Below are 14,405 nucleotides of genomic sequence, written 5' to 3' on the forward strand. Positions count from 1 at the left end.
GAAAAAAAATCGCACGTACCTCTCTTGATGACAGCTGGAGCGAAAAGAAAGATTTTCGGTTAAATGTTTCAAATGTGTTTCTCAACAAATTTTGAATTTCTTTAACGTTCATATTTTTCGAGTTTTTCACAAAATAACCACGTAAAACTAGAAAAAACTCTCAAAAAACATTTTCCGATCTCATATAATGGTGAGAACATAACATTTTATCATCTAAATCCTTATTTTTCTAGAAAATTTAGTAAAATCCATAAAACATAAGTAAAACATGTCATACAACAGTCTTAGGATATGTTATATGTAAGTCATATGAGATATCTCTAACATCCGATTGCAAAAAATGAGCAATTTTTCGTTAGAAAACTAGAAAAAACACCTAAAACCAATTTCTGGACTCTTAAAATAACTCAGAAACATAAAATTTCCCCTCCAAATTATATATTTTTGCATAAAATTTACACATCAGACAAGTCATATGAATGTCATACAACATGTCCACTACAAATCATATGTCATGTTTCACGGCATCAAACTCTGCGGTAGCGGGTTTGATTTTCCGAGAACAATCCCGCTACCGCAGAGTTTGATGCCGTGAAACATGACATATGATTTGTAGTGGACATGTTGTATGACATTCATATGACTTGTCTGATGTGTAAATTTTATGCAAAAATATATAATTTGGAGGGGAAATTTTATGTTTCTGAGTTATTTTAAGAGTCCAGAAATTGGTTTTAGGTGTTTTTTCTAGTTTTCTAACGAAAAATTGCTCATTTTTTGCAATCGGATGTTAGAGATATCTCATATGACTTACATATAACATATCCTAAGACTGTTGTATGACATGTCTTACGTATATTTTATGGATTTTATCAATTTTATGCAAAAATTTATGTTTTAGAGAAGAAATTCTATTTTTTTGACCTTTGTATGAGACTTTTTGATGCGTTTACATAGTTTTTCTCGTTTTCTGAAAGAAAATTTGGAAAAATAAAAATTAATTGCAAAATTATTGTTTCCGCCAAATTTCTGCGCGGCGCTAGTGTTTTTGGAGAAAAAAAGTGCAAAAATGGTGGAATGCTGACGCTGTGAAGAAAATTCACAATTTTCGGTGGAAAATGGCAATGTAAGTATGTTTTTCCTCTTTTATCTTGTGCATAATAATTAGTAGAATGATTGTGTGGTGGAGGATAAACTGATAATCAAAAATATTTTCATGAAAATCCTAATATTTTTTCTCTTCTTTTCAGGTTATGTTTTCTCTTCTTGCCGGACTTGAATCAACACCAAAGTATTCCGGAAAATACTAAATATCATGTAAGTTTTACAAAGCAGACTTTTCCCTGACTTTTTAGGCTTTTATTGAATTTTTTTTAAACAAATAATTTTTTTTGTAATGAAAAATTCATTTTTTCTCTTTTTGGGTGATGCGTAATGCCGTACATGAATCTCAATCCGACAGCAAGGCAACGACATCAGTTGTGCATAATCTTCTGTTGAGGTGAAAAAGGAAGATGTTGGAGCTGCTGCGGTGCAGCAACCGGAAGCAGCTGTTAAGGAGAATGGTGTACAAAAGCAGAAAGGTCAAGAGCAAAAGCCGGAGGCAACAGGACCAGCAAGTTGAGGAAGGTGGAGAACCCAATAAGGTGAAGGAAGCTGCTCTGGAGGCAATTGAAACGCCTTCTATGCCTGAAAAGCAGGAAGAGAAGAAGCCAAAATCGACTGTTATTGGTAACGACAATTGAGGAGAACCTTTAGCAATTGGGTATGCAGCAAACAATTCTGGACAGGCAGAATTCTCTGAGCACAATTTTTGTCAACTACTTCAAGGCGACTCTCTACCATCGTGTGAGAGGTGTCACCTTTCGACGTGTCCTGGCAGAGCAGGGCTTCGACATGACAAAGTTGCAGAACATCTGACGGAAGGAGAAACTCGGTGATATTAAAGATGTCATTGTGGAGCTGCGGGAACTCAAGGAGGATGACAAGGAGTTAACGGATCTCCTTGATTGTCATTTTGATCCGGAGTAGCAGCCAATTAGGTCAGTGGAAGACAAACAAGAGACGCTTCCAGAGCAGACTAACTTCGAGGATTTTACGTAAGTTTCTATGAAAGATTTTTTTTTAGAGAAAAAGTAATTTTTTCTTTGGCTTTTTACAGCGAGGAAGCAAAAATCGTCATTAAAAAGGGCAACAATCATCAGGGTGGTCGCAATTAATGTGGAACCGCAATTAATGTGCCGTGCCGGGTGATAAACACTGAAAGTAACGCGGAATGACAAAAAAGGTAAAGACATCTAATTTTATCAAAATTAGTAAAGAATATGATTGAGTTAAGAAGGGGTATAGGAAATTGATTTGTTTGGAATTAGAAAATCTAATTCAGCTTCTATTGGATACCTCCTCTTAAGCTTGTTTTATAAAAAATTGTTGATTAAAAAAATCGTGAATTTCAGGGAGTTTTTTCCTTAATATTTGTCTAGAAATTCGATGCTTAAAAAATAACTTATGCAAAATTCTATCCTAAAATTTCTTTAGCTGCAATTCTACGTATTTTTACTATCTTTGTGATTCCTCTTATTTCACTTTTCTTAAGTTACTTTAAACTCATTTTACGATAATAAAATAAATCTCCATTAATGATTATGACTTGAACGAATAAATTCTTTTTACATTTTCTTTTTTTTTAGATTTAATGAGCAAATATCTGGAAAGCCAGCCACCTAGATTAGGAAAACTTACGAGAAAGTAAGGTAAAGTCTAATAAACTTAAGTTCTGTGTTATTTTCATAATGTTTTGCAATTGAAATATTTTTTCCCTTATTTAATTCTTTTTTTTTTATTTCATATTTCAGGATGTCTGCCTAGACAGAGTCAGTAGCGTATACTGCAAAAAAAACCTTCCAAAAGCCAAGGTAAGATTCATAATTTGATCTATTACACATCCATAAATTACTGTTTTTTAAAAGTATTTATAAAAAAAACTGAAAAGTCTGTCGTACATTAAAAAAAGAAAAAAAAATCTTTTACTCGGTCTATAGCATTCGTTAAGCGTTTCAAAATCAATTTGCAAAAAATATAATTCTTTATTGTACCAACAGGAAAAGTAATTAGTTTTCCTAAGAATGAGGTATATTCTGATATAAATCTTCTTTTCTTAAAATTTGACAGTTGTAAGATTTTTAATATTCTGGGAAGAATCTCATAAGATTTTGACATTTTATTTATTTCTTTAATCGGGATTTTGAAGAAAAATTATTTTTCTAACGCATTTGATAGATCTTTCTGAATGTTTTCTAAAAGAACAAATTCTAAGTTTTTTTTTTCTTTTATAGAATTACAATAGAACGATTTAAGAACACCTTCTGTAAAAATCTTAAACAACTTTAAAATTGTTAGGATAGAAAAGAAATTTTTATCAGAATTGATGCAAATGACATAAATTTTCTTAAGAAAAACTTATGATTTATTAAGTTTTCTTTAGCAACATTTATTATTTTTTTAATTTTCTTAAGAACTCCTCAAGTTTTCTTTAAGAAAAAATTAAGATTGGCATGGATTCAATAAAGTTGGCGGCGTTGAAAAAAAAAACGACTTCTAAAAAAACATATCCTGGACTAACGTGATGATATGTAATATAATTAATAATTTTTCATTTGATCAATCATTTAACCTTTGGAATGCGGAGGCCTTGGTAGTTACGTAGAATGCGAAGGTGGGGTCGTTGAACGACCCCAAAAAGAAGGCCAATTTTCTCCCAAATTATACAAACTGGAGTTGTCGGGTTAGTGCCTATAGATTCCTTATATAGTCCTCTTGCCCCTTGCATCACAAATTCGCCACCCGGAAACACGCAGAATAAGATATTAGGGAAAAACATTTTTCACTCATTTTTCACACTTTCTTCGTGAGAAATTTGCCACGAAGTTGACCGCAACTGCTATTTTTTTTTCACTACTTCCCCACATTCCCCTCACTTCCCGCACCGTGATAAATGACAATTTTTCTAGAAAATTAATTATTAATAAGTTGATTTTTTTGTGAAATTAAGCAATTTGATAGATAAAAATGGTCATATCTCAAGTTCTACAAGACCTACAGAAATTTCGTGACTTGTTTTGGAAAGGTATTAAAATAAGCTATGATTTAATATATATTTCGATACCTTTTCAAGGTCACCCCCAAGGACACAAAATGGCGGATTTTTGTTTTACCAAAACAGTTTTTGGCATTTTTTGACCTTAAGGAATGGTTCTGGACACTTCTAATATTCTAGAAAGTTGTAGAGAAATAAAAAGCCTTTAATTTGATACCAAATTGAGCAAAATCGGACCGATCGTTCAAGAGATATGGCTCTTAGAACTTTTGAAAATACAAGAATTTTTCAAATGGCTATATCTTCTAAACGGTGTCATAGATTTTTTTTTATTTTCGGAGTGGTGGTAGATATTAAGTCAGGCTAGAACATATCAAAATTTGAAGATATTGGTGAATTTGGGTTTTTTTTTAAAAATAACTTTTTAAATTTTTGAAAAGATATTTTTTCTCAATCAGTATAACTATTATATACAATTTAGGATGTTTGATCACTCACTATTACTAATTTTTATAAACTAAAAAAGGTCATTTCTGAAATTTAAGGTTTTTTTTTTTATTTTTTGTATTTTTTTAATTAAAAAAAAGTTTTAATTTTTACACAAATCTCTCATTCTTAATAGATATTGTAGTGCATTACTAAAAGAAATTCATTAAATTAAGAGTAGCGAACAAAAAACGCAATTAACCATTTTACCCCAGGATTTTTGAAACTGGAAAATGTCGAAGGGTTTGGAAAATGGCCTGAAAAAGCATTTTTCCGTTGAGATAGAGAAAAATCGTCTGAGACAAAGTTGTAGCCCGGAAAATTTGCTATAAGATAGTCGTCACGGGAAATCTCAAATATTTCCACGGAACTCAGGAAAAATTATCTCCCAAAAATTCACCGTTTTACCCCAGGTTCCCATATTATGTTCAATTTTTTATATAAAAATTTTATTATTTTGTTATAGGCTGCTCGAGAACGGCGCCCCCCAGTACCCCCCCAGTGGAGGAGGAGGACGCAGAATACGTGGAGTGTGGATAAATAAAAAAAAAGTGAAAAAAAAGAAAATCTTTTATTTAACATATTGTATGACTATCATACAACATGTAGTATAAATTGTCAATCAACACGTTATGAAACCATCATACAACATGTTATATGTCTGTCAATTAACATGTTGTATGACTATCATTAGACACGTTAATTGACATTTACGTGTCGTGTCTAATTACAATCATACAACATGTCCATTGACAATTGTACAACAGTTAATATAACAGTTTAATGACATATTGATTGACATTCATACTACGTATTGTATGACAGTCATACAAAATGTTGTAACCGGAAGTAAAACAAACCTATAAACATGTTGTAAGAAAGTCATATGACGCACATGCAAAATTGTCTAATGTTGTCATATAACAGTCATATGACAAATCATATGAGATTCTGTGACGGAAGCAATGTAAATGTCTCTGAAAAAGTTGTACTTTGTCAGGTAGACAAAAATCAAACATGTCCGATATTTGTCCAGTAACATACCCAACATGTCGTATGACAAATATTAACGATATCATATGACATGCGGTAGCGGGATATTTTCCGGGTGTTTTAAGCTAGGAAAATGAACGATTTTAATCACAAAAGTGTGTTTGTACTGGACCACACGCCCTACTTTGGCATCTCCAGCCAAACCAGCGTGAATCTGGACTTCCTGACCTCCAAATCTATGCTCCCAGCGTCGCCCCTGCCCATCATTGTATGCACCTTCTTCAGCTTCTTCTTTCTGAATTCCCACTGATTGCTTTGTTTTGTCTTTCAGAGCAAATCCCTTTGGACGTGTTCCGTGGAGGCAACAGTGGAGTACTGCCGGATTGTGTGGGATCTCTTCCCGATGGGGAAATTCGTACGCTTCATTGTGAGTGACAGTGCGGCTCACATCGTGAACACCTGGAATGCCACCACGCAGAACACTGTTCACGTTCTCAATGCCATGTCAATGATCGGAACCCCGCCACGATCTACTGGCCAGGTGACGGAATATTCGGTTATTCATGGGCTAAGGGCGGCTATTGAGGCTCTTGCGGAGGCCACGGAATTCCAGAGGGATTCCATTACAACCATCCACGCGGGTGACAGCAAGAAGTTGATCAATCGTGGCAGAATAATCTGCATCACCTCGGCCAGGGATGATGCCAGCATGAAGAGCTTGGAGGATATTGTTCACACGGTTCTCATTCAGCAGAACACCATCTCAGCCGCGCATGAGGATTCCCTTATGATCTCTCACGTGCACCTGGTCATTGTTAACATATGTCCAGCAAATACGGAACTCCTGGTCTCCAATAGACCCCTGAGGGACATTTCGCCCATCTTCAAGTCTGAAATTCACTCTGTCCGTGCTTCTGACATCTCAAACCTCCTCACACATCTCATCTTGTCGCACTACGACCTGGCCAGCACCACTGTTACTGGTATCCCGATGAAGGAGGAGCAAAATGCCAGCTCTAGTGCCAATTATGACGTTGAGATCTTCCACAGTAGCATCGCTCATTCAGTCATCCTGGGCAATGAGCTAATCCTGCCCAAGAGCACGAAGGAGGGGGCAAATTATGAGACAGTCACCCTGAAGTGGTGCACCCCACGTGGCTGTGGATCATCAGAGATGCAGCCATGCCTGGCACAGTATCGTGTAACACCCGTGGATGTGACTTCCCGCCCAAGTTCCTGCCTCATTAACTTCCTCCTCAACGGGCGCTCCGTGTTGCTGGAAATGCCACGGAAGTCCGGAGGGAAGCTCACGAGTCACTTGCTTTCTGCCCACGGCGGGGAGATCTTCATTCATTCCCTCAGTATTGCACGGAGTTCCCTCGAGGATCCCCCATCAATATCCGAAGGTGTTGGTGGGCGAATAACTGACTACAGAATTCCCGATTTTGGCACTCTCATGCAGCGCTTCAAGTTAATCCCCCTCAGACCCACACCTGAGCGTCCGAGGGATGAGAATCTCTCCAAATTACGGAGAAAGATCTATCGGAACACGAAGTACTGGCCAATTACCCTTGGATCGACTATTCTCTACAGCGTTCGGCAATTTCTCGATCCTCTTCTCACGCTCATCGCCAAGCCAGAGCTCACGGATGAGGATATCATTCAGTGTCAGCAGGTGGTGTACAATCTAGTGGGTCTGGAGGCACGGCATGAGCATCTGCCGCTTCCGAGTATGGGACACAGGCTCAAAGGGAGTAAAAAGGAGGATCAGTACCGTCTCTTTTGGTCTGAACTTGAAATTCTTGTGGCAACGTCCGGAAGCTCCGTTGGGCACAAAACTGTCCTTGCCTGCATCCGTGAATGCCGATCTCGTGGATCAGATTCCACGGAGAAGTTCACATTTGATCCAGCTCACAGAGAATTTGACGCTCAAGAAGCCGCGCACAAGAGCAACGTAATCAGGGCTACAACAGACTCCCCCATGTCGCCCCCATCAGCTGTGGATATGTCAGCAATTGGGAAGAAGCTCACGAGTGGTGAGAATAAATCCCTCCTGGACATCATTACAGCTTCGGAGAAGAATGTCGCGCAGAAACGTCTGGACTTCGGCGGGAGACTCTGTACACCTCCCGGACAGATAGCCAAGCTATATTCGAATCTCGGGGCAAAGGACACCACAGCGAGGGAAGTGGAAATGAAATAGGAAGCCGGAGAATTTTTCCATGGGTAAATAATACAAAAAGCTTTTTTCAAATTGAACATTTATTGCAAATCTGGGAAATCTTTGGGAAAATTCTCGTGAGGAAATTACTGAAGAGTGAACGTTTCCGCTCCTCTGTCAACGTGCAAAACACCCCCAATTCCCTGATTCTTCCTCTCGCGTTGACATTGAATTTTCACCTGAAGGAGTTTATTGAGATCCCCCCAGAGCTCAACCTGCTTCTCACGTTTATCCCTGAGAGACAGGAGACGCTGATTTTCCTCATTTAAACTCGAGATGGCTTTTTCCTCATCCCTTATTTGATGCGTCAAGGCCTCCCCGATGGATGAGGCTGCCTTCGTATCTGCAGCATCCTGCCCCATTCCCTTGAGCAGCTGCTCAATCCTTTCCTGCTCTAGCTGCAATTCCCGCCATTCCTCCTCGTAATTCCCAATGAGAGCTTCCGTTTCATTGCAATCCTTCTGCATTGAAGCTGATTCGGCTTTTAGTGTTGCACTCAATGCATCATAAGCCTTGAAAATGGTTGAAAAATGGTTAAAAATCGGTCATTAGACCAGACGTTCTTTTCTGCTAGCAACTAGAAGTTTGTACACTTTTTTTTATGTTCCCGGAAAGTGCCATAAGTAGCTGAAAGTTGTACATTCATCCTGCCCAATGCATCAGGAATTTTCCTCTGGATTTTAGGAATCTACTTTTCAACACCCGGCTGATCCTTGATTTCATCTTTGGGTCCAAATCTGTCCATTTAGGAAGTTCCCTTTGCAATTAGTTTAAAATGTTTGTTATGAAGATAGCTCAGATTGAGATTTGTATGAAATATGACTAAGTTCATAATAGAGAGGCAGTCGGCCATATTTGAGGAATAGTCGCGGCGATGAATATGTAGAAGCGAAAAGACCCTTGTGTGAAAAAAACAATATTAAGAAGGAATTAAGAGATAAAACTGAGTTTTACGTATAAGAATTGGTAGAGAAAATAGTAAAATAGCAGGTGGATAATTAAGTTTCTTGTTCTACAGGAGGTTATAAAAGGAAATAGATGATCAAAGGTAGTCACGTGGACTCAAAGAAGAAAGGAAGAATTCAAGGTTAGAAAAATGGATGATCTTTCGTAAGAATGTGAAGTTATGTAGTTTTATTTTACATGATAGAAGAGTCTGAGAGATTAAAAGAAAAGGCTCGATTGAGGAGGGATTAAATTATATCTCACGAAAGTTTATAGCTAAAATTAGGAAAGAATTAGAAGTAAAAGAATATTGTTTTCAGATCAAAATCATACGCCGAACGGACTGCCTCAGTTTGTTTTATATTGAATAAATTCTTGTTTGAATTGCAAACATAGATTTTGACCTAAAGATGACATCAAATATCACCCGGGTGATGAATGGGATGTTCCTAGAATTCCTTAGAAACTTCCTGATGCAATATGCAGGATCACTGCACAACTTCCAGACACTTATAGCACTTTCCGGGAACTTATCAAACTGTTCCAGGAAAAAAGGTTTACAAACTTCAAGTGGCTTTACCTGCTTCTTAGACTCATGTATATCCTTGAGCTCGAGAATTTTTTCCCGGAGTGGACGAATGTTCTGTGAGAGAGGTACGAGCCTCTCCCGGGCAGCCATTGTGGCTCTTGAGAGTCCCTCAACGAGTCTCGAAAGTTCAGCAACTCCCTGAGCTTCCTGCGGTGAGCTTGGACGCAAAATATCCTCCTCAGTTGATCCCTCTTCCGTGAATGATGCCTGAATTGAGGGATCTTGAGATTTGAGATTATCAAATGTCTTCTGCAAGTCCATCTCTTCGGATTGCAGAGAAGCCAGCTCGGCACGATGTTGCTTGTAGACGGAGCTCTTTGCTCGCAGTGTATTCACGTAGTTCTTGAGCTCATCTCCACGTAGAATCACCTCCCCAACCGTGTCCTGGAGTTCCTTTTGCTTCACCTCGAGTGTCGCGTTGAGTTCTCGAAGTTCCCTGGTTGTCTTATCCAGCTGCTCAAGCGTTAGCTCTTTGTTGCGCCTCACCATGGCTGCTTGTTGCTTAAATGGTCCCAATGTGTCGTTGTGAGCACTATGCTCGTGCATCCTAGCCTCCACCAAGGACTGCACTTCCTGATTGACTTCCTCAATCTTTCTATTTAATTCCGTGAGATATTCTTCCGTAATTTTTGGCTCCTCAAGCACACGCTGCATGAGAACAATCTCATCCTGCTTCTCCTTCAGCTCAACGGGGAGTTTCTGTTTGAGCATAAAATCCATAACCTGCGTCTCATCAATGAGTGTGTCCAGGAGATTCTTTGGCCCCGTACTAGCTGTTGCCATTTGTGCTGTAGATAGTTCCTTTTGGAGTCTCGAATGGAGCAAATTATTCCTCTCAATGGTCCTCTTTTGCTCATCCAGCTGCGATTCCAACTCTTTATTGCGATCCTTTTCAATTCTCAGCGCTCTCCCTGCTTCGAGAAAGAGTTCCTGCTGCGGGATCTTATCCAGGCGCAGCTGAGTACGCTCCAGGCGCTTCTTGACATTCTCAATTTCCATCTCAATGGCTCCAATGTCATTCTTTAGCTCCTTGGCGCGATTTCCCTCTCCCTGGGCAACACTGTAGGCCCTGTGGATGTCCACGAAGTCCTGCATCACCGTCTGATATTGCTCCCAGAGGCGGGAGATTTCCGGAATGGCTCGTGCTTCAATGGGTAAATTCAAGGGCATTAGGTACTTGGATAGGTAGGCTACTTCCTTGATGGTATCCTTATTTGCCCAAATCCACGAGATTATGGGATAAATCACCTTCTTCTCCCCATTAGCCAGGCCACGACGGAACATTTCGGGATTCTTCGTGAATTCCTCTTTGGGGCGATATTGGATGCATTTGAGACTCTCAATGATTTTCCTGTTGACTTCCTCAAAATTCCCCCCACGAGCATCCAAATGTTCACAGCATTCGAGCTTTGCGAGAACATCCACGAGGACTTGGATTAATCCTTCCGGAGAGAGGGAATCAAAGGATATCATGTTGTAGTTTGTATCCAGGATGGAATTCACTTTATTCACGAGTTCCTTGAGATCCTCCATCTTTCTTTATTTAATAGAAATGTTAATACTTTGAAAGTAATTCTAATGTCTCCGCCTGGATCGATTTCGTTGTTGTCCTGGTGCCGTTGTCAAGGAAACATCAGCTGGAAGGGCAAAAAAGGGGACAAGCGGCGGAAGGGCAAAAGAAAAGACTCGTGGTTTTGATGACACATAAATGATATTACAATGAGATTAAATTACATAATAATTCTGTAAAAGACATCCTGAGGAGCCTGGCCTATGTCTTCTCTTCCTTCTCCTTGTTGTAGCGCTCAAGTTCCTTGAGGAATTGTGCTTTCGGTTTCATTACATTTGGCCGATCTCCGCGACAATTGGGGCAGTACCACTTCCCCTTAGGCTTGGACATGAGGGAGACACAGGAGAAGTGGAACCACTCTATTGGACAGAGATCATTGTCACACAGAATCATCTCGCCAAAGGAAATCTGTGAAAGAAGTAATTAAAAAATTGTTGAATTTCCGGTGAAAAAAAAATCCAAATGGAGAGCGGAGATCTCACCTGATCGCAGAGGCAGTACGTGGGTTCATCGGGATCAATGGGCTCCTCTGCTGGTGGAGTATCATCACGATCACGTGTTTGATTGTTCCCACTCCCTTGGGCAGCACCTCCTCGAGCTTTGCGCTTCTTCTTCTTGCCCGTCTGTCCGGTACCCTTCTTCTGGACACTTCCGGTATTTTGTGTTGTGTTGTTGCTCTGTTTTGCTGGGGTGACCTCATTCACGGTGGTGTTGTTGTCTGACGTTCCCGGATCGGCGCTGCCAACAAGAGTATCAGCCCGGGTGCGCCTGGCTCGTTTGGAAGCACGTTCCCCATTGCTGTTGGAGCCACTGAAACTCTCCCGGGCAGTTGTTGTACCTGATCCCGATGTGCTGGCTGCTACGGGGGATGCTACAAAGATCTGCTGAGCCGTTGTGAGTCCCGTAATGCTAAGATTCATCGTTGGACTAGGAAGTCTCTGTTCCTTCTGCGGCACATCGTTTATTACGTCATCTTTGCCATAATCTACGAAGGGAAAGACATTTAGCCCACAAAACACGCAAGAAATCTCTTCCTGACACCCACACTCACCCAAATTCTTAAAATCGTGCTCCAGTTGTCGCGTCTTCTGGTCAATCAATTCCTGCAGTTGCGTCACAATTTGCAGCTTCTCATCCCCAAGCTCCTGGGAAGCAATGAAGCTCTGCTGAATCCTAGCCATGGCTCTGGATCTCTTCGCATTGGCAGATTCCAATTCACTCGTCGGGCAGTTTGACCATTGCTCGTAGTAGTAGTCTGAATCTCGGAGATGAGCTGCAAAGGGGCAAGTTTTCCACGTTAATAGGATAGAGCTGAATGGGAGTGAGGCTCACAAATACCTCGGAATTGGACATCAATCTCCCGGATACGTGAGAGATACTTCTGCACATCATCCGGCAGATTTTCCACGGAATCCAAGTAATTCTCCACGTAGGTGGCTGAATAGAGCGCCTCCACGGCAACTTGATTCAGCATTTTAGCACTACTTCCGGAAGAAATTGCGCTGCTTCGCGGATTCTTTCACTTTTGGGCAGAAAAGACGCGGATTTTATTTTTTTACGCAAATTTTTTGACAACACAAAAAAAACGCGTTTGTGGCGAACCCGGTAGGCCATGCAACGCTTAAGTGCTGCCATCTATTTTTCTTGCTTCTCATACGAACACCTAACGCGTAGGTCGATTCATTTCGCGCGCAAATCCGTTTTTACAGTTTTACGCAATTTTTGCAATTTTTTAACGTTTTTCTGAGAAAAATTATGATTTTTGCATTAAAAAATTGCCGAAATCGCCTGGAGCGCTGAAAAATTGGGGAAAATGAACCACTAAAGTGTAAACTATCCTTTAAAAAATTATTTGAACTTAAACTTAATTAATTTTTAATTTATTTCTGTTCTATCGTGAATTTTTAAAATTGTAATAAAAAATAATTTAATTGATATTTTGAAAAATATTCTGATTTTTCTGGGATTATGCAATCTTTTTTTTTAAATAATTTCAAGCCTTTTAAGCATAATTAATTTCTACAATTGTTTTTTAGTTTTAGAAAATTAAAGAAATCATTTTTTGGTAAATGGGTTAACCCTTTCATGTCCAATATGAATTACAAAATTATTAAAACTTTTAACTTTTTGTCGTGATATTAATTTTTTTTAGTCATGAATTTAGAGAAAACCTTTCTTTGTAGAAATGTATTTTTCGACCTCATTATTCAGATAGTATTATCACGTTAAAATGGACGCATGGTCATCACAGGGTTAAAAAGGACATTACGCAAAATTCTCAAACCAAAAAAAATAATTCAGAATTTTTCTTGAAATATTTTCTATATTTCTTTGCTTATTACTCTTCACTACACAACACAATCTTAACGTGATTAGGTATTATACATTATTAATTTTTTCTCTCGTTGATCCTGGTCAGAGTCGCATTTTTTATTAATTAATTCTTCCTGGAAGTTTTATGGTTCACTATATCCACTCATTTGTCTTCCAAGCCGTGGGGAGAAGGGTAAGGATTTTTTGCCGAGTCTAGGTGCAAATGGTGGTCTAGCTCTCTGGGAATCTCCACCTGTATCTCCCGAAGCATCTCGTCCTAGTCGTGGTGTCATGTATTTATTGGATTTTTCTGGGATGAAAAATTAGCATAAATAATTATGGGTTTTTTAGAGAAGAAAATATAGGGGAGAAGAAGAGGGCATACCTGTGAGTAGAAAAATTAACCAAGGGGACTCCTGCACGGCATCCAAGCTAAACTTCCGCATACCTTCACTATCCTTGAGGCTATCGTGATCATCACGAATTCCATTGGAAACCAATACCTCAGGAATCACATCCGTGTAGCGTTTGGCTCTTTTGTCATCGAGTAAATCCTCCTTCCTCAGCATGTATTCATTGCTGGACTCCAAGAGGTGGAGGATACTTTTGAGATTGAGCGTTGGATACATTTTCCTCAGATTCTCCAGGGATGCCAAAATATCCGAATTATATGCACAAGCACTGGGTGACACCTGATTCAGGCAGATGGGTACACAGAGGAGCACAAAGTAATGCAACTTATTCATGATGATGCTGAACTGTGAGGAGACGTTTCGTGCTTCACCCTCACGTTTAGATTCCAAAGACAATACTCGGTGTTTGGGGTGCAAAATGACTGCCTTTTATAGCTAAACCGATGCTGATGGTCATTTGTATTCTGCTCTTTCTCAAATTCCCTAATCACACGAGACAAGAATGTAAATTAAATTGAACGATATCCCCGTAATTTGTAGCGACAGTTGATTTTTCACACCCAGCAAAACTAGGAAAAACAAGAGGATTATCTCGGATTTGCGAATCAATTTGTCATTTTCATTCAACCATTCGTCGTCGTGGGATGTGCTCTGCAGAACGCTATTATTAGAACTTTTTTTTCTCTATAACTGACTTAGTTAATTAAAGACTCCAAAATATTATTCATTCATTTAATCATTTAATTATTTCAAGCATTGAAAGCATATTTTTCCTTTTT

General features: G+C 39.2%; 6 protein-coding genes across 6 annotated transcripts in view; 1 reads left to right on the forward strand and 5 right to left on the reverse strand.

The window, feature by feature from the left end:
- The window catches only part of LOC129786413 (calcium-transporting ATPase sarcoplasmic/endoplasmic reticulum type), a 642,650-nt gene that overhangs the window by 439,149 nt on the left and 189,096 nt on the right, over positions 1-14,405 (reverse strand). The window lies entirely within an intron of this gene.
- The window catches only part of LOC129786498 (3'(2'),5'-bisphosphate nucleotidase 1), a 1,077,868-nt gene that overhangs the window by 413,302 nt on the left and 650,161 nt on the right, over positions 1-14,405 (reverse strand). The gene's annotated exons all lie outside the window — the stretch shown is intronic.
- On the forward strand, positions 548-7,834 carry LOC129786441 (protein asunder). Its single transcript, XM_055821481.1, has 3 exons — positions 548-565; positions 5,680-5,843; positions 5,907-7,834. Exons 2-3 carry the CDS (start codon positions 5,709-5,711, stop codon positions 7,776-7,778), a joined length of 2,007 nt encoding a protein of 668 aa, XP_055677456.1. The 5' UTR covers positions 548-565; positions 5,680-5,708; the 3' UTR covers positions 7,779-7,834.
- Positions 7,828-10,863, reverse strand: LOC129786829 (intraflagellar transport protein 81 homolog). Its single transcript, XM_055822073.1, has 2 exons — positions 9,322-10,863; positions 7,828-8,308 (listed from the first exon to the last, which is right to left on the reverse strand). Exons 1-2 carry the CDS (start codon positions 10,861-10,863, stop codon positions 7,883-7,885), a joined length of 1,968 nt encoding a protein of 655 aa, XP_055678048.1. The 3' UTR covers positions 7,828-7,882.
- Positions 11,023-12,520, reverse strand: LOC129786491 (inhibitor of growth protein 1). Its single transcript, XM_055821573.1, has 4 exons — positions 12,239-12,520; positions 11,952-12,173; positions 11,383-11,885; positions 11,023-11,308 (listed from the first exon to the last, which is right to left on the reverse strand). Exons 1-4 carry the CDS (start codon positions 12,372-12,374, stop codon positions 11,102-11,104), a joined length of 1,068 nt encoding a protein of 355 aa, XP_055677548.1. The 5' UTR covers positions 12,375-12,520; the 3' UTR covers positions 11,023-11,101.
- On the reverse strand, positions 13,212-14,035 carry LOC129786525 (uncharacterized). The gene is made up of 2 exons (XM_055821618.1): positions 13,599-14,035; positions 13,212-13,523 (listed from the first exon to the last, which is right to left on the reverse strand). Exons 1-2 carry the CDS (start codon positions 13,957-13,959, stop codon positions 13,357-13,359), a joined length of 528 nt encoding a protein of 175 aa, XP_055677593.1. The 5' UTR covers positions 13,960-14,035; the 3' UTR covers positions 13,212-13,356.

The sequence above is a fragment of the Lutzomyia longipalpis genome, chromosome 1, assembly GCF_024334085.1.
Source record: "Lutzomyia longipalpis isolate SR_M1_2022 chromosome 1, ASM2433408v1".
Taxonomy (NCBI): domain Eukaryota; kingdom Metazoa; phylum Arthropoda; class Insecta; order Diptera; family Psychodidae; genus Lutzomyia; species Lutzomyia longipalpis.

Coding starts and splice junctions, on each gene's coding strand:
- LOC129786441 (XM_055821481.1), top strand. CDS start 5,709: ATGAACGATTTTAATCACAAAAGTGTGTTTGTACTGGACCACACGCCC. Junction 5,844..5,906: donor CGTCGCCCCTGCCCATCATT/GTATGCACCTTC, acceptor TTTGTCTTTCAG/AGCAAATCCCTTTGGACGTG.
- LOC129786829 (XM_055822073.1), bottom strand. CDS start 10,863: ATGGAGGATCTCAAGGAACTCGTGAATAAAGTGAATTCCATCCTGGAT. Junction 8,309..9,321: donor TACATGAGTCTAAGAAGCAG/GTAAAGCCACTT, acceptor ACCATTTTCAAG/GCTTATGATGCATTGAGTGC.
- LOC129786491 (XM_055821573.1), bottom strand. CDS start 12,374: ATGCTGAATCAAGTTGCCGTGGAGGCGCTCTATTCAGCCACCTACGTG. Junction 12,174..12,238: donor GATTGATGTCCAATTCCGAG/GTATTTGTGAGC, acceptor GCCCCTTTGCAG/CTCATCTCCGAGATTCAGAC. Junction 11,309..11,382: donor CGTACTGCCTCTGCGATCAG/GTGAGATCTCCG, acceptor CTTCTTTCACAG/ATTTCCTTTGGCGAGATGAT.
- LOC129786525 (XM_055821618.1), bottom strand. CDS start 13,959: ATGAATAAGTTGCATTACTTTGTGCTCCTCTGTGTACCCATCTGCCTG. Junction 13,524..13,598: donor GTTAATTTTTCTACTCACAG/GTATGCCCTCTT, acceptor TTTTCATCCCAG/AAAAATCCAATAAATACATG.